We start from the raw sequence: 20,451 nt of genomic DNA on the forward strand, positions 1-20,451 counted from the left end.
TTGCCATGGGATGTTGTGAAAGTCAAAAGTATAAGTGGGTTCAAAAAAGAATTTCATAAGTTCATGGAGGATAGGTCCATCAATGGTATTAGCCCACAAGGTCAGGGACACGACCCCATGCTCTGGATGTCCCTAAATCTCTGTTTGCCAGAAGCTGGGACTGAATGACAGGGGATTGGTCACCCATCAATTACCCTGTTCTGTTCTTTCCCTCTGAAGCATGGGGCACTGATCACTGTTGGAAGACAGGATACTGGGCTAGATGGCCCATGGGTCTGACCTAGTATGGCCATTCTTATGTTCACCACTGCTGTTAACTCTCCATGCTTTGTTCAGCAGATTATCAAACCAACATGCCAAAGCCTAATGCTTATATCAAAATTTTAAACAAAATAATTGTATCAATCTCAATAAGTATTTATTTATTTTTTTGGCAAACAGCTGAGGTCAAAAGCAGCAAATCTGAACATACAATGTTAGACAAAGCAAACGTTTAATTTGATACATGCTGTTGTAAGATTCAAGCGAATATCAAAATCAGTGTGGAAGGGGAGACATAGACATAATAACTAAGCTCACTCAGCTTCCTAAATAGTTTGCACACATTCAGAAAGTTCACGTTAGTTACATTTTGTACTTGCATGTTTATTTACATAGAGACGGAATCACAAATTAAAGAGCTTCATCTCACACTCTAACCTCGGGTAATATTCCTGGTATGGTAGGATTGGTCTTTAGTGGTACAGCAGGATTGGACCCAAATGTGTAGTACCAGAGACATTCCGGTGTCTTTTTTATTATATTAAAGTCTGCATGTTACAAGAAATGTCAACAAAAACAAAACACTGATAAATCCTGCACTCCTTAGTCAGGCAAACTCCCACTGACTTCAGTAATTGGACCCATTATTGGTATAATGTTATGGCTTCACTCAAGTTTCTTGTAATACAACCTTTCTATCATATTAAAAATTAACTTCAGTTAGAGTTTTGCTTGCTAGGGAACGTAGTATTGGAGCCACTATCAAAAGTGATTGCCTTACCACCCCCAATATTAATAAACAATATGTAGGGCCTGATTTTGATCTTACCTACATTGGTGTAAATCAGGATTAACTATCAAAGTCATTTGAGTTACTCTGGGGTAAAAATCAGTGTGAGATCAGAATCAAGCCTGTTATTTTCATACCCATCTAGATTATTCTACCCTGGAGCTACTTTCTCATGATTTCATGTTAATGTCAGACAGGTCAGGTCAATATTATTAATGCCCTATACAAACCAGTTTTTTCTCCATACATATTTGTGTTTATAGTTACCATGGGCAAATCAAGGCCTTGTGGGACTGGGTACAGATCCCATGGATCTATCTGGGACAAAACCTGCAGTGACATAAATGATGGTGTAAGTTGGTCAGTGAACAGGTGTAAATGGTAAAGTAATATAACTTGCACTAACTTTGCATTGAGTGCATGCATTCTGTATCTATCTAAATTTAATTTCCTCTACACTAATAAAGTGTGAGGCTGCTGAGTGGAGACGGAGAGTGGTATTTTAAACATGTAAGTTATAACTACTTAAGAGAATGTAAAAAATAGATTTGTTATTTACAACTGAATACAAAATTGCTGTCCCTTTAAAAATGCAGCTTCTAGAATTATGAGCAAAAGAACTGTAAATAAATTTTAAAAAGTTTAATCCCTGATGAACCCCTTCCTGGTATGGTAGCTCTCCCAGTGAGTGTCACTGTCAGCAATGAAATGGGTGCCTGGATATCCTGACTCTGTATATCAAGGAGTTAACTCAAATGCTTAAGGATTAGTACCTTCACCAGCATTCGCAGGTCCCAGCTTCCATGTCATGTAGGTGCACAAATCCAGCATGGTATTTACTTAGAAAATGTCACTAATGAGAAGTATTGGTTAATAAAGCTAGCACTAGCGGCAGGCAGTTGAACACCCTCTAACTCGTATTTCATGTGCATCCGTCTGAAAGCAAGTCTGAGTAGTGGAGTATAGGTACATATGAACTCAGGGCCATACCCTGCCATTTTTCCATGCACAGAAGTGCCAGTGAAGTCAGTGAGAGTCGCACGAGGATCAATGTCAGGATATGGCCTGTGATGTCAAACAGACAACAGGCCAAATTCTGATCTTGGTTACAGAGGTGTGAACCTGGAGTAACTCCTCTAATTGATATAATGGAGATCAGAATCTGACCTAACAACTTCTGCTTGTACAGTCAATGAAAGTTTCTCATTCACTGCAATGGGCGCACAATTAGGCCAGCACTGAACCTTTCTTTTCTGATAATCACACCCTGTGTGTGTGTGTTTGTTACATTTTAAAAGAAAAATATATATTGAGAGAAGAGTTGTGAGCTTTAACATATTTCTAACTATTAAAAAGACAAATTAATATGATGTGTTTAGCCGTTAGCATGCTGCAGCTCATGGTCATTGTTATACATGTAATTATTATAAGTGATCCAGTCGTCTGAACACTGGTATTCTTGATTGTACTGAAGATACTGACAATAAACTGTTTCTTTTCCCAGGAAGTAAGATGGGGAGAGTCTTTGTAAAACAGCTGCACTGAACTGATATGTCAGCTTCCTTCGGATTTTAATGATTTCCCCTGTTCTTCCATAGTTCCTCAATGCTCTGGCCATTTTCTGGTATGTCATGACCTTGCGGTTTCCCTTTCTTTCCCCCCACAGCTCTGCAAGTTTCTCCTTGTTTTTGGAAACAAACTGGAAGACACCATGGGGTTTATCCACCCACTGGATGCAGTTTGCCATATCTGGGTCACACAGAGACTCATGAAGGTATTCAAACAGGCGAAGCTTTTTTCTCCCTATCAAAAAATAAAATGCAAGTGGTCAGAGCATAACTCAGATCCATTTTGAAAGGTGGGCAGCTGCCCTATCCCTGGAAAGGAGACTTAAAGGTAAAGTCTAGGTCAAGGTAGTACCCAGTCACAGATTAAAAGGCCAGTATAACTGGAGCAGTAGAAGACCAGCACAGATTTAATGGGGCTATAGTTGTGAGATATAGACAGACTGTGGCAATAGGGATTTGATCATTACAAGATTGCTAGTGGGGTATATGGTGACCATAAAAAACATTTGGCACTTTGGTAGCTGGCCTCAAAAGCGGCAAATCGAACAAGATATTTAGACAGACTTCTAATGAGTGCTGGGGGGAGCCCATAGTCAAGGTACACATTGGAATCAATGCCATGGAGCAATGCAGGAAAGAGGTTCTGAATGGAACCGGTCAGAATAGTTAGGTAAAAGGGTTTTGTTGTTGTTGTTGAAATATGCTGTTTTGTCAAAGCCAAAACAATTTGGGTTCAACAAATCTATTCTGATCAACTGGGAAGGTTTCTGAGGTCCAGGGTGGACTTGCTGGTCAATTCAAGAGAGAGATCGGAATCAAAACCCTGACCTTTTTGATCACAAAATAGGCGTTTGACACAATTCCATTTCACAAAAATGTTTGAAAGTTTTTGTTTTCATTCCAAGGTAGAACTAAAACTAATTTTAATACCTCAGAAGTTGTCGTGAAACAGAATTGTCATCCTCCAGCCACCTCTGGTTCTGGAGGCTTAAGGTAGATTACTAGGAAACAGGCTTAACTCCAGGGCTTTAAAGTTGCTTTTCTCTGAAGTGTTTCTAGTTCCATGCTCAGAGCCAGCTAGACAGGGGATGAGAAGCCAGTGTAAAGAAGTGGGACTTAGGGCAGGTCTACAATAAAAGCGCTACATTGGTGCAGCTGCGCCACTGTAGCGCGTCTGGTGAAGATGCTCTCTGCCGACAGGGGAGCGCTCTCCCATTGGCATAATTACTCCACCTCCTTGAGAGGCGGGAGCTATGTTGTTGGGAGAGTGTCTCCAGCCAACATAGCACTGGTGTGGACAGCGCATAGGTTCCTGTAACTTGAGTCGCTCGGAGGGGGGGGGTGTCTTTTTCATACCCCTGAGCGACTTAAGTTAGATTGACTTAAGCGGTAATGTAGACCTGCCCTTAATTTTATTGAACACAGGGGGAAAATGTGGGGAAGGGAGAGTCTATGCAGAAGTTCCACTTTAACCAAAGTGGAAGCAGACTGCTGGCACCTAAAGCTAATACGATTTGGGGTGATCATTTTAAACTAGGAGAGGGGAAGCTGACAGTTGCCCAGGAGCACTTAGTCTAAACCAAAACATCTGCTAGGGATGACAGTAACCCTGCATCTGGTAAAAAAGAATAGGACAGCTGTACTGGAGGAGGAACCACTTGAGCTCAGAGGTACTTTCCAGAAAAGTAACAGGATGTCAGACTAAGGAGTTAATTAAAAATAGGCATACAGCTATGTAGCCTATAGGACCCATGTTATCTAAACAATATTATTAACCTCCCTAAAATCAGGCAACAGCTAGAAACAAATACTCTGCTACCACAATGAAAAGTTTAAAAGCAAAAATAAGTGAACTAGAATGTCTGGCAATGGAAGAGGGCCCAGGCCATAATAGGCACTTCTGAAACTTGGTAGAATGACAAAAGTCAAGGCACCCTGGCTAGAAACTATACAGGAAGTTGCAGCAGTAGCACTATCATTAACAGATTCCATATAATAAAGTTAAAAGTTTGGAGTGGAAAATCAGTATGGATACAAATCCCAAGTCAGAATAGAAATATACTAGTAGGGTGTATAGTTCTGGTCTCCTGAACAGCAGAAGGATATTGAGTACACAGGGTTGAAAGAGAGCAAACAGGCAACTTAGTCTAATAAAAGAATAATAATCAAATGTATCTTCAACTAACAACATGTAAAATGGTCAAGTATTGCATTAGGATAAGTTTTAGAGAGGCAATATTTCCATATTTGTAGTGATTGCTTCTTGGAATACTGAGCTCTAGTGTGCGCAGGAGGAGAGAGGCTATTATTGACTTAGTCCCAAAGAGTTTATTCAAGAAGTAACTATAGTTGAACCACTAGGTCATAGTGACCAAAGTATAATCAAGTTTAACATCAGTCAGCAAGGGAACATAACAAAAGCTGGCACTCTGAGACTAAACATTAGACAGGGAGATTTCAAACACAGCAACAGAAAAGGGAAGCTCCTCAAGAAGACCCTCAAGTCAAAAAAGGAGCATTTCATCTCCGCATGAAGGCTACTTAAGTCTACCATAGCAGAGTCACGGAAGGCATGCTTACCCCTAAACAAAAACCAGCAGAAAGGCAAGAAAAACAGAGTGGTTAAATTGCAAGGTGCATGAGGTAATTCAAGCCAAACCAGATATCCTTCAGGAAATGGAAATTCAACTCTAATGAAGTCAATAGAATGGAGCATAAACTATGGTAAAATGCACAATAGAATTTAGGAAAGCTAAAAGGGAATTTGAAGAGCAAATAGACAAAGACATACAATACATTAAAATTTTATTTAGGTATATCAAAAGCTTACCAGGGAAGTGATGAGTCTGCTGGACCACAGGGAATAAAAGAAATAAACAAAGTGGATAAGTGGACATTTGCAGAGAGCTAAATGATTTCTTTGCACTGGTCTTCACCACAGATGATTTACCTTTTCTCAGGTAAGGAGGTGGTATTGTCCAAGACTGAGATATCAAAAGATGTATCTATACTTGGAAAATGACAATATTCTAGTAGAGTAACATTTTGATATAGAGGGTTCTATAAATCACTCAGATGGCTAGATTATTCCAGTCTTTTTGCTATCTGTCTGCAGACCTCAGATCTTAATTAATTAAGCCCTCTGGGAGTTGTATTCCAGTAAGTATTACATCAAAAGATTAATTAAATTTCTCCTGGTAATAGTAAAGTAAAGAATTGAGGAAATAATGAAAGAAGCATGATTCACCACTTCTAAAAGAAGGATTTGGAGATAACACAATGTTCACAGAAAGCAGAGTTCTTTCTACACACCTTTCCCTCCTTTTTGCTGGCTAGCAGTAGTATGCATCACTTGGTTTTCTGGAATATTCGACAGAGTGTGGTAAACAGTTCCTTCAGAATATAAATCTGTTGCACTATTCTTCAAGAAATTAAGACAACAAAGCGTTACCACCAGAAAACACCATGTGAGAAAAAGAAAACTTGAAAAGAACTGGCTCACTGGATAGCCTCAGGAATCCTACCATTCGTCACATGACACACAGGAGATTTCCCCCCACCACTACTGTGTGTAGTACATAGGGTTAATAAAGAGCACTGTCAAACTAGGAGAAACAAGGTGAGTGAGGTAATATATTTTATTGGACCAACTTCGGTTGGTGAGAGAGACAAGCTTTTGAACCACACAGAGCTCTTCTTCAAGTCCAGGAAAGGTATTCCTATCGTCACAGCTAAATAACAGATTGTTATAGCAAAAGTAGTTAGCACATATTTTAAGGGACATTCAAGGTAGAATGGTCTGTTAACACCCTCTGCAGTCATAGGACAAAAAGGGTGATTAGTGGGTTACAGATTGTAATAAACCATAAATCTAGTGTCTCTGTTCAGTCCATGATTTTTAGGCCATGTCTACACTACAGGTTATATCAGTGTAATTTATATCGTTCAGGGGGATGAATAAATCACACACACACACACACACACACACACGCCTCATAAATTACACTGACATAGGAACTGGTGTGGACAGCGCTATGTCACAGAGGCTGGAGTAGGTAAGCCAACGAGAGAGCTTAGAGCGGCTACATTAGAGAGCTTTAATCAGCACAGCTGCATTACCTCTTGCTGCATTGATGCAGCTGCGCTGCTGTAAACTCTCTTGTGTAGCCATGCCCTTAGTGTCGAGCAAAGTTATGAATTTAAGCTTCCCAGGCTCCTCTTTTGAAAGTGTTGGGTAGGTTCCCTTTGAGGATGAGGACTGATAGGTCAGACATAGAGTGATCGCTTTGATGTAACCAGCTACCCGTGACTCTCACCAGGTCTTCCCACTGTGGAGGGGACTTTGTGGGGAAGGCAATGCAGCCTAGGGCCTATCAGCATACTATGAAGCAGACCATGGAGTAAGGGTGATGTTTTCTTTCAGTACATGGAAGACCACTCTCATTAAAAAAATGGAGAATGGTCTTGCAGGGTAGAGTTGTACCAAGGGGCCCTAACCCCCCACCCTCCACTACTTTCCCCTCTCTAAAATTAGGCTGGTGGTGAGGCAACCACATGCACAGTACTTGGCAATCTTGCTTTCCTTCTTATAATCCATGTCAGTCAAGAGAATCATTTAAAAACATCCTAAAATGGGGAGAGACTGGACACTGGAGTTTGTTCTTCTCAGCCTGCTGCCCAAATAATATAAAGGTAACCCTTCCCCACCTTATTGGTAGTTTTGTCTGTTAGTTTGCACAGAGCTCCAGTGATTCACATTAATTGATGAACCACTGTGCAAAAGACTAAGAATTACATCTCCATTAGTACCCTTTGATCTCCTCTAGCCAATGGTGTCAAATAGTTAATCTTGATGCTAAAGAGAGACCATGAAACACACAGAGCAAAGATTTTCCCATGCAGTTTAAACTGAATTACTCCTGACCAGGCAGGCATCAAGTTTATAATCTGCAAGGGAGTGCTCCCCCTGGCTCTGCCCAGACCCCACCCCTACTCCACCCCTTCCCCTAATGCCCCATCCCACCCCGCTTCTTCCCACCCACACTCCACATCCGCCTTGCCTCTTCCCTGCCTCTTCATGCCCCCGCCTCGCCTCTTCCCGCCCAGTTCCACCCCCTCCCCCGAGTGTGCTGTGCCCTCACTCCTCCTCCCTCCCCCCCAGCGCCTCCTGATGCCGCGAAACAGCTGATCCGTGGCAGGTGGTAGGCACTGGAAGGGAGGGGGAGGTGCTGATTGGTGGGGCCCGCCGGCAGGCAGGAGGTGCTGGGGGGAGGGAGAGGTGTTGATAGGAGGGCTGCCGGTGGGTGCTAAGCACCCACCATTTTTTTCCCGTGGGTGGTCCAGCCCCGGAGCATCCATGGAGTCAGCGCCTATGAGGCTGGATTTTTGTCAGGATGTGAAATATGAACAGCCAGCTTTCATTCTTATGGTTGCTTGCTACACTGTGTGATTTACTTACTATTACATTTCTCCAGTTGTATACTGGTTCCTCTGTAGGTGGTGCTGCAGAGTAGTTTGGACTTGCTCTGAGGTGAGGATGGTGGTTGATTAAGGTCGGGCAATTTTTATAATCTACTTGAGAATTTGGAAAAAAGAGAATGAGTGAGAAAAGGGAAGAAAAGGAAATATATATTTTTTTAAATCACCTAAATCTTCCTTCTGGGTCTACCATTTTACCTTGTCCTTCTCTGTCTGCCTTCTAGATTATAAATTCTCCAGAGCAGTGACTCTCTTAATATTGGTGGTTTATCCAGCACCAAGCATATAGTAGTCATATACTAAGACTAATAATAATAATGTCACTAGGTTGTTGGTTTTTTTAGTTTGACAGAAAACAGAATTCATGAAAAGAGGCTCATTGATCAATATAAAATAGTTTGGATAATAAAGAAAAGGCCCATGCTCACCAACAGGGCCTGCTTTAGGAAGTGCGGGGCCTGATTCGGATACCCGGCGGCAGTCCGGGTCTTTGGCGGCACTTCGGTGGCGGATCCTTCACTCGCTCCAGGTCTTCCGCGGCACTGAAGGACCTGCCGCCGAAGTGCCACCGAAGTCCCGGACCGCCGCTGGGTGAGTAAAAATTAAAAAGTTAGGCACTCTTCTTTCGGGCGCGGGGCCCTCTTAGGCTTGGGCGCGGGGCCCTCTTAGGCGCGGTGCCAGATTCGGGGGAATCGGGGGAATCAGCCTAAAGCTGGCCCTGCTCACCAAATATAATGATGAAAGCAGGGAACATCATAGAAGACTAAAACAAATGTTAGAATTGTTAGAAAGGAAAAGAATACTTTGTACTCTTTCTATGCAGATGTCCATCAGTACAGCCAAGTGGAATGAAATAATAAATAGAATTCTGTAAGCATGATTTTAGGCAGTTCCATCCTATTGATCTGAAAATCTTCATAATGAGGGGCCTAGAGAATGTTACTAATCTAAATGAACTACAGGGAAAATATTCCTGTGGTGTGAGCATCTGCAATGCCAAAAAGAATTTACACTGAAATAACTAAAGTCCTCAGGATGTTTAAAGATAGCATAAGGGAACACTCGGTTGATACATCTGGAAACAATTACACACTATTTAAATGAACAGAAGACGATTTTGAAGGGATAAGCTTATTGCATTTTGAAATATGGGCCAATCCCGAGAAGTGTGAGTTGCAAATCCTTGGCATCTTTCTGGATTGGGCCCCTATGGATTTAGACAAGATCAATACTATATATGATACAAATTATCAACACTTGTAAGAAATTATATATAATGGGTTCTTCAGCCAATGTAAATCAGCATAGAATGGAGTTACATTGATAAAAAACCAGCTGAGGATCTGGCCCAATGTATATATTACTATCTATGTATTAGACCGGGGGTGGCCAACCTGAGCCTGAAAAGGAGCCAGAATTTACCAATGTACATTGCCAAAGAGCCACAGTAATATGTCAGCAGCCCTCCATCAGCTCCCCCACCCTACTCCCAGTGCCTCCCATCCACCGGCCGCCGAGCAGCACCTCCCCCTCCCTCTCTGCACTTCTGGATCAGCTGTTTCATGGCATCAGGGGGGGGGGGGAGGGGAGTGAGGGCACTGCAGGCTCAGGGGAGGGGGCAGGAAGGGGTGGAGTGGGGGTAGGGCCTGTGGCAGAGCCAGGGGTTGAGCAGTGAGCACCCCCTGGCACATTGGAAAGTTGGCACCTGTAGCTCCAGCCCCGGAGTCGGTGCCTATACAAGGAGCCGCATATTAACTTCTGAAGAGCCACTTCTGGCTCCAGAATCACAGGTTGGCCACCCCTGTATTAGACTATTATAGGTTAACATGTCAAATAATAATATATGCCTCTTGGGAGAAATCTTGGCTCATTGAAGTCAATGGCAGTTTTGACACTGATTCAATGGGACCAGGATTTAACACTTTGTCTTCCTGTTTCCCCATTATGTAAAATTAACAAACAAAAAATAGAAAAGAGCTCAAGTTGTACCGTATTTTCATTCAAAGACCTCCTCTATATTGCAAATCTCAATTGACAGCCTGCCACTATTTCAAGTTTTTAAAAGCCATCATGTTTACACTTAAAACCTATAAAATCACAATTTTCTAAGAGATTATCCAGAACTTAAGTTACTGCATATGCACAAAAATGTTTATCTTAATTTGTATTTAATGGATCCATCTTAATGTAAATTCAGTGAATATAGAAATCATTTGTCCTTGAATGTTTTTTTTGTTTTGTTTTGTTTTTTTTGTTTTTGCATTGCAAATCATTGTTGTATCAGTTCATCCACAGTGTAATTTGCGGGACATTTTGCAGTTAAATACATCAGGAAAACTGATAAATGGCTGCTGCACAGTAATTATGAATACTTTGACAATAAGAAACTATTGTCCAAACAAAGCAGTCTAAGGTTTTTTGTGTATAAAAAATTAAAAATGATAAAGTATAATGAAAATAATTGTTTTTACCTGGTGAATACTGAATCTCACCATCAGAATGTTGCTGTAACACCTCTAAGGCATCTTCAAAGGCTTGACCCAATATGTCTTGGTCAGAATAATTCTGTAAGAACAATAGGTCTTTTCTGCTTGAAATCAACAAAGAACAGGTTTGATACTTCAAATTCCAAGTACTTGGAAAATCCCAAATAAATAGAACAATATAATAGATTATGCATAGAATAAACCATCCTGGAAGAATATAAATTTTGCAGATACTGACAGCCTGATCCTATAACCCTTATACATGTGACTAGTTTCTGGTCTTTTGAGAAGTCTCTTTGAGATCAACAGGACTATTAATGTGAGTATAATTACTCATGAGTGCAGATGTTTCCAGGATCATGTCTTTAATTTGCAGCAAAAGTTTACAAAAAATTGTTGAATTGTTTTATAGTCTTTAATAAGAAGTTTTATATCTATAATATATTAAAACTAATGTTATGAAACAATAACATGGAAGTGGCTTAACATGTGACACACAAATTAGGAACCGAAGACTACAATATTGTAAAGAAGCATATAGGAAGCCACATTGTGGAATTTTACAAAACCACTTTTTGCCATTTGTATGGCAGTTCGGTATTTTATTCAAAGTAGGGATAACAATAATTTTGCAAACTATGCAAACTCCTAAGAGTTTTCTAGTAGTAAATTGGAAGCTGTTCTTAATGAAAAATAAGAATAAAGGGACTGCAGACTTACCATTATTTAGATACCAAAGTTGCAATCCTGTTTAAAAGGAAACAATATTATTTTCAGGTATTTCAACATGACTAAAATTAATTCAGTGGAATCAATGGAGTTACTCCAGATTATTAAAAGTGCAACTCAGGACAGAATGTGAAATATTTATGTAATTTACATCATTATTGATAAAAACCTACCTACATTTAGAAAGTGCACTTTGATTGAAATTTTTAATATAATTAATATTAAATTAGTTACAGCATTGATTTTAGAGATTTGTCTTGGATTTTGTATTAAAAATTCCACACAATTTCTCAATATTAATATTTCATGGAAGCACCACGTTACTTTCACTAAAACTATTAGTTCTGACATTATTACCTCACATATCTAACCTCTATATATGAACATTTTAGAGAAATTTTTAAGTGACTATATATTGCTATTGGCATTAAATCTTGATTACCTTAACCTCTTAATTTCCCAAAGATTATTGGCCTGACTCAACTGCAGGTATTTAAGGCTTTCTGGTTTTCAGACGTCACTGAAAACAAGAATAGTTTTTTTCCCTTCACCATAATTTAGCATATGTATAAATATGTATGCACATACATAGCCCTCCAGAGTAATTGTGAGTCCCTCAAGCAAATTAGGTTGTTTTATAAACAATGATGATAGATTAATTTTTAACCAGCTGAACATAGAATATATGTGATGTGCAGTATTATGTATAGATGGTTTCTTAGCATTTCTTTTGGCACATATAGACATATATATTTATGCAGTTTTATATAATTAGTTTTTGCTACCTCTCTGAAATGTGCCCTGTAATTTTTTTCAGTTTTAAGTGTAATATTCAAATTATCTTAAAAATTCAATCAATCTATATTTTACCTCATTAAAAATTTGATCCTGCTCCATTGAAAACAGTGGAAGTTTTGACACTGACTTCAATGGAAGTAGAATTAAGCTCTGTAAGAGAATCTGGATGAGGTATTTAAATATAAATGAGAAACAAATACTTTGTTCCTAACTGACTATAAAGATCTGACCTGTTAAATACACTCCTGTAAACAAGTAGCAGTGTATTTTAAAATGTATATCAAGGTACTGTCTAATTTTATAGATGTCTTTTAAACCCTTCCTGACTAAATTGTTTGTTACCATATATGTGATTCTGAGGGTCTAAACAAAAAGAGTGAAATCCCGGCCCAACAACGTCAATGGTTGTTTTGCCATTGACTTCAGTGAGATCAGGATTTCTCCTCAATGTCTTGTCTGTAACATACACAGGAAGGACCAAGTTGCTCTTTGGTATAAAACTATTTATTTTGATTTCAGAGGTAACTGAAGACAGATTTTGGCCCTGGTATTTGTTGCATACTGAGCTTTAGAATTGATTTTAAAGGCTTGATTCTGCATTGCTGAAATCCATGGGAGTTCATATTTAAAACCAGCATTCCTGGCATTTTAATTAACATACATTTCTTAAAATGGAGCTGTTTTATCCCACCAAAACTCCAGACTAGTAAGTGGTAAAGTTGATTACATTGCTACAATAATTGATGGCTTACATAGCCTAACAAGGTAAAATACTGGTAACCACTGAATGACTGTACCATTTGCAGAGCTGAAAACAGAGAAAGAGAGAGAAAAATAATCTGAACACTTACCTAAGTTAGAAACTTCACGTACAACACAAAGAACCAGTTATATAAATAATGAAGGACTGAATTATTACAGCAATAGGCTGGCAGAAAGGTTGCATTAAATAGCTGATTTTGGGGAAGTGCTTCAACTAGGGGTTTTTGTTTTGTTTTTGAGCAAAGGTGCAGCACAGTGCCATCATAGTTTTTAATTTTGCGTAGGGCAATAGATAGAATGACTATGTGCTGCAGAATGGTTTTTCCAAAATAGTAGCAATTTACTTTGGAATAAAGTAAAGAGTTTAAACTATTGCTTAAAACATGCAAAATTATAAGCAATTAAAACTGATTCTGTGTGACTGTGGAACAGCCTTGTAAAATTGTCATGAAAATGTTACAGCCCAGGTACAAAATTTGCTTGCCTTTCCTTTGCCATGATGATTGGGGTGAGGTGTTGGAGTGGAGAGAGAAGTGAATATTGTCCCAGCCATACCGGAAGAAAGACAGGAGGCAATGGATGTGGTTTAATTAGCCCACAACCTTATTCACTTAAAATACCTGATAATAAATTATACAGTGCAGGTCATAATTTCCTTAATTGTTCCCCCCAATTTGGGATGGCTGCTCTCAGCCCTCCTCCTGCCCAACCTGGTCCCAGCCAGCCTGTTGCTGGGACCCTGCTGCCATCCCCTTGTATGAGGTTCAAGGGGTCTGGAAAAGGAGAGGGGTTGGCTCCCTGTTGTACCAGATGTTAGGAGTACTGAACCCCCTTTCCCCAGCTTCCTTAAGGGAGGCTTTTCTCTAAATTCCCATCCAATCTATTTTATCCGATAACCTTCCGTAACTAGTACCTGTACTCGACATCTGTCACAGCAATGTGCCAACAATTAGCTTGGATGTCTCCCCCACCGTCCGCCAGAGTCACCAATATTTACCAATTCCTTCCCTACAATCGGACAAAAATACATCTGCTCCCCAGTCAGATGGGTGTGCCCCCACCCATCCTGAATAACTGGTGCCCAATAAGATATGTGCAGATGAGTAATTACCAATTCCTCTGGATCACACATGAATTTATACATCTCCCAATTTACGTGCCTCCTGGCCTTATCGTGAAGGCTTTGTGGCTCCATGCCATACCCTCCACTGCCACATTTCAGACCAAATAATTGTCATAATAACCCAGGAAAAAATCCTGGATCTGCCCCGAATCCCTCTTAACTTTGATTATCAAGTCAACCCACTGACATGCTCCTAAATCATTGTGAGGTGAAAAATAATCATGTCTGGGCCCAGATCCACAAAGGTATTTAGGCTCCTAACTTCCACTGATTTCAATGGAAGTTAGGAGCCTAAATACCTTTGTGGATCTAGGCCCTGGTGTCTGCAGTCATGGTAACACATTTTACTCATCCAACAATCTTCCCTGAGAGGGTGACCTTCTAGGATTTTGCTAGTAGAATTTTAGAATTTGCTAGTAGAGTCTAACGATTGTGCCCAACTACCTTTCCCCAACAATGGGCCAGATCCTCAGCTGGTATAAATAATCATAGTTACATTGGTTTCAATGCAGTTATGCCAATTTACACCAGCTGACGATCTGGCCCAATGTATAAATTAGGAAGAAGCGTCTAAGATATAGAAAGATCTAAATCAAAATTCTTGCTCGGTACGGTCCAGAGCTCCTGATTTTTGGGAAAGTTCCTCTTCTCACCGTGATCTAGGTAGCTAACTTTTCAGAAACAGACCCATCTATTTTGGCATGTTTTCCAAAATGACCTCAGTTGCATGCCATGCAGTGCTGTAAAATAATATTCACCCAGATGAGCCAAGCACTGTCTTTAACAAGTTCAATGTAAAGCTCACATAAGTAGAATGACTGTCAATTAGTAATACTACACATGACTCGGAACTGTGAGTAAACTGATTTGCAAACAAAAGTATCTGTGGGTGCCAAATACAAGGGCAGTTTTGCAAAACTAGGCCCTAAACCTTCAAGATATCTGACATTTTTTCCTAGAAAAATACAGTACAGTAATAGTTCAGTGTTGGTGTTTTAAACCTAGAGTTTCATTTTTACAAATTATTCTGATCTGACTTGTGTTTTTAAAGGAAAATGAACCGCAAGAAATATTCGTAAAATTGTGAATCATAACTCAGAGTGTGATATGGGACTAAAGCTGATTAAGCAATTAGCTTCCTGTTCATCTGCTCAAGTTTATGAAGTAGTTAAACTTACAGTTTTGCTCTGTAATGTGAGACTAAAACAAGTTCTATAGTTTACCCCTTTCTTGCAACAGAAACATAGTGACAAATCTTTTCAATTGTATCAGATTTTTAAAATAAGAATGAGCTCCAAAATATGTAGAAGAAATTTGCCATATTTGTACTTGTTTATATAGCATTAATCCAAAACTCTACAGGCAGATTCTGACCTCAGTTACACCAGAGCAAACTCTGAAAAAGCAATGTTTAAGTTAATGAAATTAGACCGGTGTAACTGACATTAGAATCTGGCCCCATGGGTGCTAGAACAATGTGTATAGTGGGGGTGCTGAGAGCCACTGAATCAAACTGTAAACCCTGTGTATAATGGAAACCATTTCAAGTCAGGGGGGTGCGGCAGCACCTCCAGTACCTCTAGTTTCAGCAGCTATGCCCAAATTCTTGCTGTGTTCTTATCAGCTAGAAGTGCTTGTTGACAGATAAGTGACGCATTATTGCAGGAAATATTGTGGCCTGCACTTGTGTCTAAGTCTGCATTCAGGTTGTTATTATTCCATATCACAATTACCCCTGTGTTGTTCATCTTGGCCATGGACTTGTAGTGAAATTGAGAGAGGGTCAAAGATAGAGGTTTACAATGTTAGTCCATAAAAATTAATATCTCTCTTAAATTGCCTGATTAGTGTCATCTTATTGACAACACCAGGTCATATTGTAAAGAAGGTGAATAACACTCATTTTCTGTTTTCATATAGGATGGTAAAACATAGCATGATCATAACTGCAGCTCTTGTTTTGTATGGTGGACTTAAACTCCCTAATTTATTTGTAGAATAGCACTTTTAATCTTCTACATGTTTTGAGCTGCCAGTTAGGACTTAATCTTACTCCTTTTGAAGTCTATTGGAGTTTTGGATTTGTAATGTAAAGAGTGTCTCAAACTCTGTGCTTCAGCTAACATTGGGTATCATTATTAAAAAGAATATACCACAAGAATACTGGAGTACTAGCATTCACAATATTCAGAAAGCTTGTCTAGACCAACGTGCCAGTCTCAGCCAGGTCAAATGTATCCATGGGCTGTATTGTATTCTCACACAATTGTATGAGTATATTGCCAAACATATTGGCTGGAGGCAAAAGAGACATGAGTTCTTTGGAAGATGGCAGGTATAAAGTGCAAAGATTTTAACACAGATGAAGAAGTTATAAGGAGAGTAGGATGTGAAGTCCGGGTATGGGATTGGCTGCAATCAAAAATATTATGATGGTGGGGACACTGTAGAAGACAAACAGATGACAGGATGCCAAAGAAAATAATGCAAATGCAGCCAAGGTCAGTCAGGCCTAGAGGCTGACCACCAACTAGGTGGCAGGACATTGTGCACAGGGACATGACCAGGCTGGGCTTAATGGAGGAACAAGCTACGGACAGGAATGAAAGGTGATGCTGTAGTGCTCTCTATATCTGTAAAGATGCTTTGGGATGAACAGATTATTGACCAACAGTCAGCATTAAATGTGACAGTAAGAAACATATATATATATTTACATGAACTGTGAATGTCCTTTTATCATAGATAGATATAGTATCTGAATGTTCTCTAAGAAATGTATTTCTGTGCATCTATAATGTGTCATTGTATTAGGTATAAATACTCATGTGAATATGGTAATTGTTATTATCCTATAATATCATATCTATATCTCCATTTTACATGTGCCTTCACATAGAACTAGCCTGGAGTCCACATCAGTTAACTGAATGTGCTTTCAGTCTTTGCAAGTCTAAAGACCTTTAAAAACAAAAACTTCTAAAATACTGGACTGGTGGGAAAATTGTAAATTCGAAGGATGACTTCTTTCTTTTGCATCACTGAGGAAATGATACTAGAACAGCCTTAGGTTTTCTAAAGTCTCTTGTTCTATGGAGGTAAATATTTAGGGCCATTATTTCAAATATAAGTGTTCAAGTTGCACTTGAAAAATATGCTTGTGTGAATACAGAGAGGTGACTAGGTGTGCAAAATATGTAATTGCACATGGAAAACAGGTACTTGCATGCACAAGATGGGAATTGCCTGTACAATGCCCTGAGTGGCAATTGAAGCGGCATATTTTGCATGTGAAGTTATCTGTTTGCACCCAGCACGTACCCATTGCATACACAATTTTTTTTGAAAATTAGGCCCTTAAAGCTCTCCTCAGGCTTGCTAATAACAATTAATAATAATGCTTAGCACTTGCCTGGTGTGCTTTTTTATTACTATATCTCAATGTGGTTTACAAAGGTGGGTAAATAACATTATCCCCATTTTACAGATGAGATAAATGAGGTATATAGAGAGAAAATGAACTGCCCAAGGAAGAGCTGGGAATAGCACTCAATTATGCTGACTTCCAGTTCCAGATCCTGTCAACTGGATCACAGTACCTCACTCTGTGCCGAATTCTCTCTCCCCTTGGTTTCTGATGGTAAAATTATCACACTGATTATACACTGCAAAAAAAATCCATATCAGCAAGTCTCAGAGCCTGGACCAACTGACTCAGGCTTGGGGGGCTCGTGCTACAGGGTTAAAAATAGCAGTGTAGACGTTTCCACTCTGGTTGGGCTCTGAGACCCGCCCCCCTCGCAGGGTTTCAGAACCTGGGCTCCAGCCTGAGCGAGAACATCTACACTGCTATGTTTAACCCTGTCGCACGAGCCCTGCAAGCCTGAATCAGTTGATCTGGGGTCTGAGACTTGACACCGCAGGGTTTTTTTTGTAGACGTACCCCATGTCTCCGAAGGTTGATGGAGTTCTCCTCAGAGTGAATTGAGGGGATATGTGCAGAACTAGCTGTCTTTGTGGAGAAACAAGCATTGTTCTTTTTAGAGTTGGGATCTTGTTGTCCCCACCTCTGGCTGAGGAGATCTGGCTACCATCAGCCTCCCCAACAAATCTCTGCTATGGCTGAGCCTGGCAGTACACATCAACCACTCCATGTGTATTTGTGTACAAAGGAACTGAATGTGTCAGTTATGGTTTTTGCATCAGATGGGAAGAGTGGATTCCAGTAATGAATCTGAAAATGAGAACATGCTATTCAAATCTTAGTGTCTCAAATGACTTATAAACCTGATATATTGAATTGAAATTTGAATGTCAATGAGAAATAGAGACACCATAAACCTCTAGTCTTCTATTTCCTCTTTATTTTAAAAACATACTCCCAACAATAGATTCATTGTTTAGGTTTCTGAAGCCACTCTAGCCTTTGCTTGGCTGTAAAACTTAATTCATACAGGTAGCGTATTAAAGGCGTTCTTCTGCGCAATCTTCCCAAATGCTGCCTCTAACGTACATTAAATACATTTTTAAGTGTTTTGTATTACAATAGCTCTTAGAAGCCCCAGTCAGAATCAGGGCCTCAGTGTGCTAGGCACTGTTCAAAAACAGACTAAAAGTCCATCCCTGCACTTAGGAGCTTACAATCCGAAATGGCAAATGTGTTCTCATCAGATCTTTGTAGCATGCTCACCAATTCCAGAAGTCAGCTGAGTTGTAGTTGCCCAAACAAGAAAGATGGATGACTTAAGATATGAAATTCAGATAATCATAGACAAACTGGTGGAAATGGGGCCTGATTGTGGGAATTGTTCTGTCAAGGGGTGGTGGTTTTCCCCCTGTGGAATGCGCTCTTCAGGGATCTATGAGTGGCTGAGGTCACCCAAACGGAGGCCCTGTGTCTCCACCCCTGCTCTGGCCCTCAGCAGGCTCCACTATGCCAGTTCCCTGGCCATGTAGCTCCGCTGAAGCTTTGCTACCAGAAATCCCATTGGTTGTAGCTGCCCTCATGGCTCCAGAATAAAGGCAATACAATGCCTGCCTCTAGGCGGGTGAGGGATGATATGCATTCCATCTTCCCGGCCTCTTCCCAGCTTGTCCAGCCTCCACCCACTTCCATTGTATAGACTAGATCATGGTAAACCTTTTTCCAGATCCAGAAGGGACTTAGGACTTTGCAACAAGGTGGCAAACCCCTTCTCTCTATGCAAGGGGAGGGATATACACATGCCCTCCTCTATATGAAGAATATAGGAATGATCTGGGCATGATTACTTAATACCGAATCAGTTTGTTATTTGAACTTCAAATGAGCAAGCCCAGGTTATGTTCTGAGCTCAGCTTCCCAAGGAGAAATAACAATGAAACTTATCCTTTAAAAAACAAATGATACATTTTGGTAATCACCTGAGTAGGCAATAAGACCTACCATGAAATTGGTCGGATAGGCCTAATGTGAATTAGAGAGAAAAGAAGGGATCACAGAAACACAGAGCACAATTATTGGCACTCTTGTAATGCAGATAATACAACTGTGCAACAAATGTCCAGTTTTGCCTAAAAATGTTAAACCTTATACACTTCCAGACAAGACAACTATTTCTCAAGACATGGGGAGGTGAGTATGTAATATGGTATAACTCTTCACCTAATCCATCAATTTGCTCCACAGATCCCAATGAATCTCTGTTTGAAACTAAGGCTTTGGCTACACTAGCACTTTTGTTGGTAAAACTTTTGTCGGTCAGGGGTGTGAAAAAAACACCCCCTTGACTAACAAAAGTTTCACCAACAAAAGCGCCGGTGTGGGCAGCGCTATGTCCGTGGGAGACGCTCTCCTGTTGATATAGCTACCGCCGCTCGTTAGGGGTGATTTAATTATGCCAGCGGGAGAGCTCTCTCCTGTCGTCATCGTGCGGCTACACGGGAGACCTTACAGCGGCGCAGCTGCAGCAGTAGAGCTGTGCCACTGTAAGGTCTCTAGTGTAGACGCAGCCTAAAAAATGTCCAGCCTCATTGTAATTGATAAAAAAAAAAATAGGACCAGATTCTTAGCTGGTATAAATTGGCATAGCTCCATTGAAGCCAGTGAAGCTCTGCTGATTTACACCAGTTGAAGTTCCGGTCCATATAATGTATCATCTAACGTTACTTACAACTCATTAAACTACATCTAGCAGGTGGGCTGGATCGGCATGAGGAAGAGGATAAGATCTTGGGGGGGAACCTACATTGACTTTCTCTCCAATTCCCCTCATTGAGATTTAACAAGCTGGTCTAGTTGCCCCTGCTAGTAGGCCTTCTTGGGCGGCTTCTCCCTTGGCCCCATATAACCCAAGGGAGTGTCTTCTACTGGGAAGTCCCCACAAACCGGAAAAACAGAAACCACAGAAACAGCACAAGGAACAGCTCTAATCAAGACAAGACAAATGCATAGAAAAAAATTGAGTTAAATATTTT

At 40.2% G+C, this 20,451-nt stretch overlaps 1 protein-coding gene across 1 annotated transcript; it reads right to left on the reverse strand.

The window, feature by feature from the left end:
* Positions 1-2,426: 2,426 nt before the first annotated feature.
* SPIC (Spi-C transcription factor) lies at positions 2,427-19,903 on the reverse strand. The gene is made up of 5 exons (XM_065406390.1): positions 19,770-19,903; positions 10,569-10,684; positions 8,078-8,190; positions 5,932-6,040; positions 2,427-2,854 (listed from the first exon to the last, which is right to left on the reverse strand). The coding sequence occupies exons 1-5, from the start codon at positions 19,901-19,903 to the stop codon at positions 2,427-2,429; spliced, it is 900 nt and encodes a 299-aa protein (XP_065262462.1).
* Positions 19,904-20,451: the final 548 nt, after the last annotated feature.

The sequence above is a fragment of the Emys orbicularis genome, chromosome 1 (genome assembly GCF_028017835.1).
Source record: "Emys orbicularis isolate rEmyOrb1 chromosome 1, rEmyOrb1.hap1, whole genome shotgun sequence".
Lineage (NCBI taxonomy): Eukaryota > Metazoa > Chordata > Testudines > Emydidae > Emys > Emys orbicularis.

Coding starts and splice junctions, on each gene's coding strand:
- SPIC (XM_065406390.1), bottom strand. CDS start 19,903: ATGACGACAGGAGAGAGCTCTCCCGCTGGCATAATTAAATCACCCCTA. Junction 10,685..19,769: donor CTTTTGTTGGTGAAACTTTT/GTTAGTCAAGGG, acceptor GATTTCAAGCAG/AAAAGACCTATTGTTCTTAC. Junction 6,041..8,077: donor ACAACTGGAGAAATGTAATA/GTAAGTAAATCA, acceptor AATTTCTTGAAG/AATAGTGCAACAGATTTATA.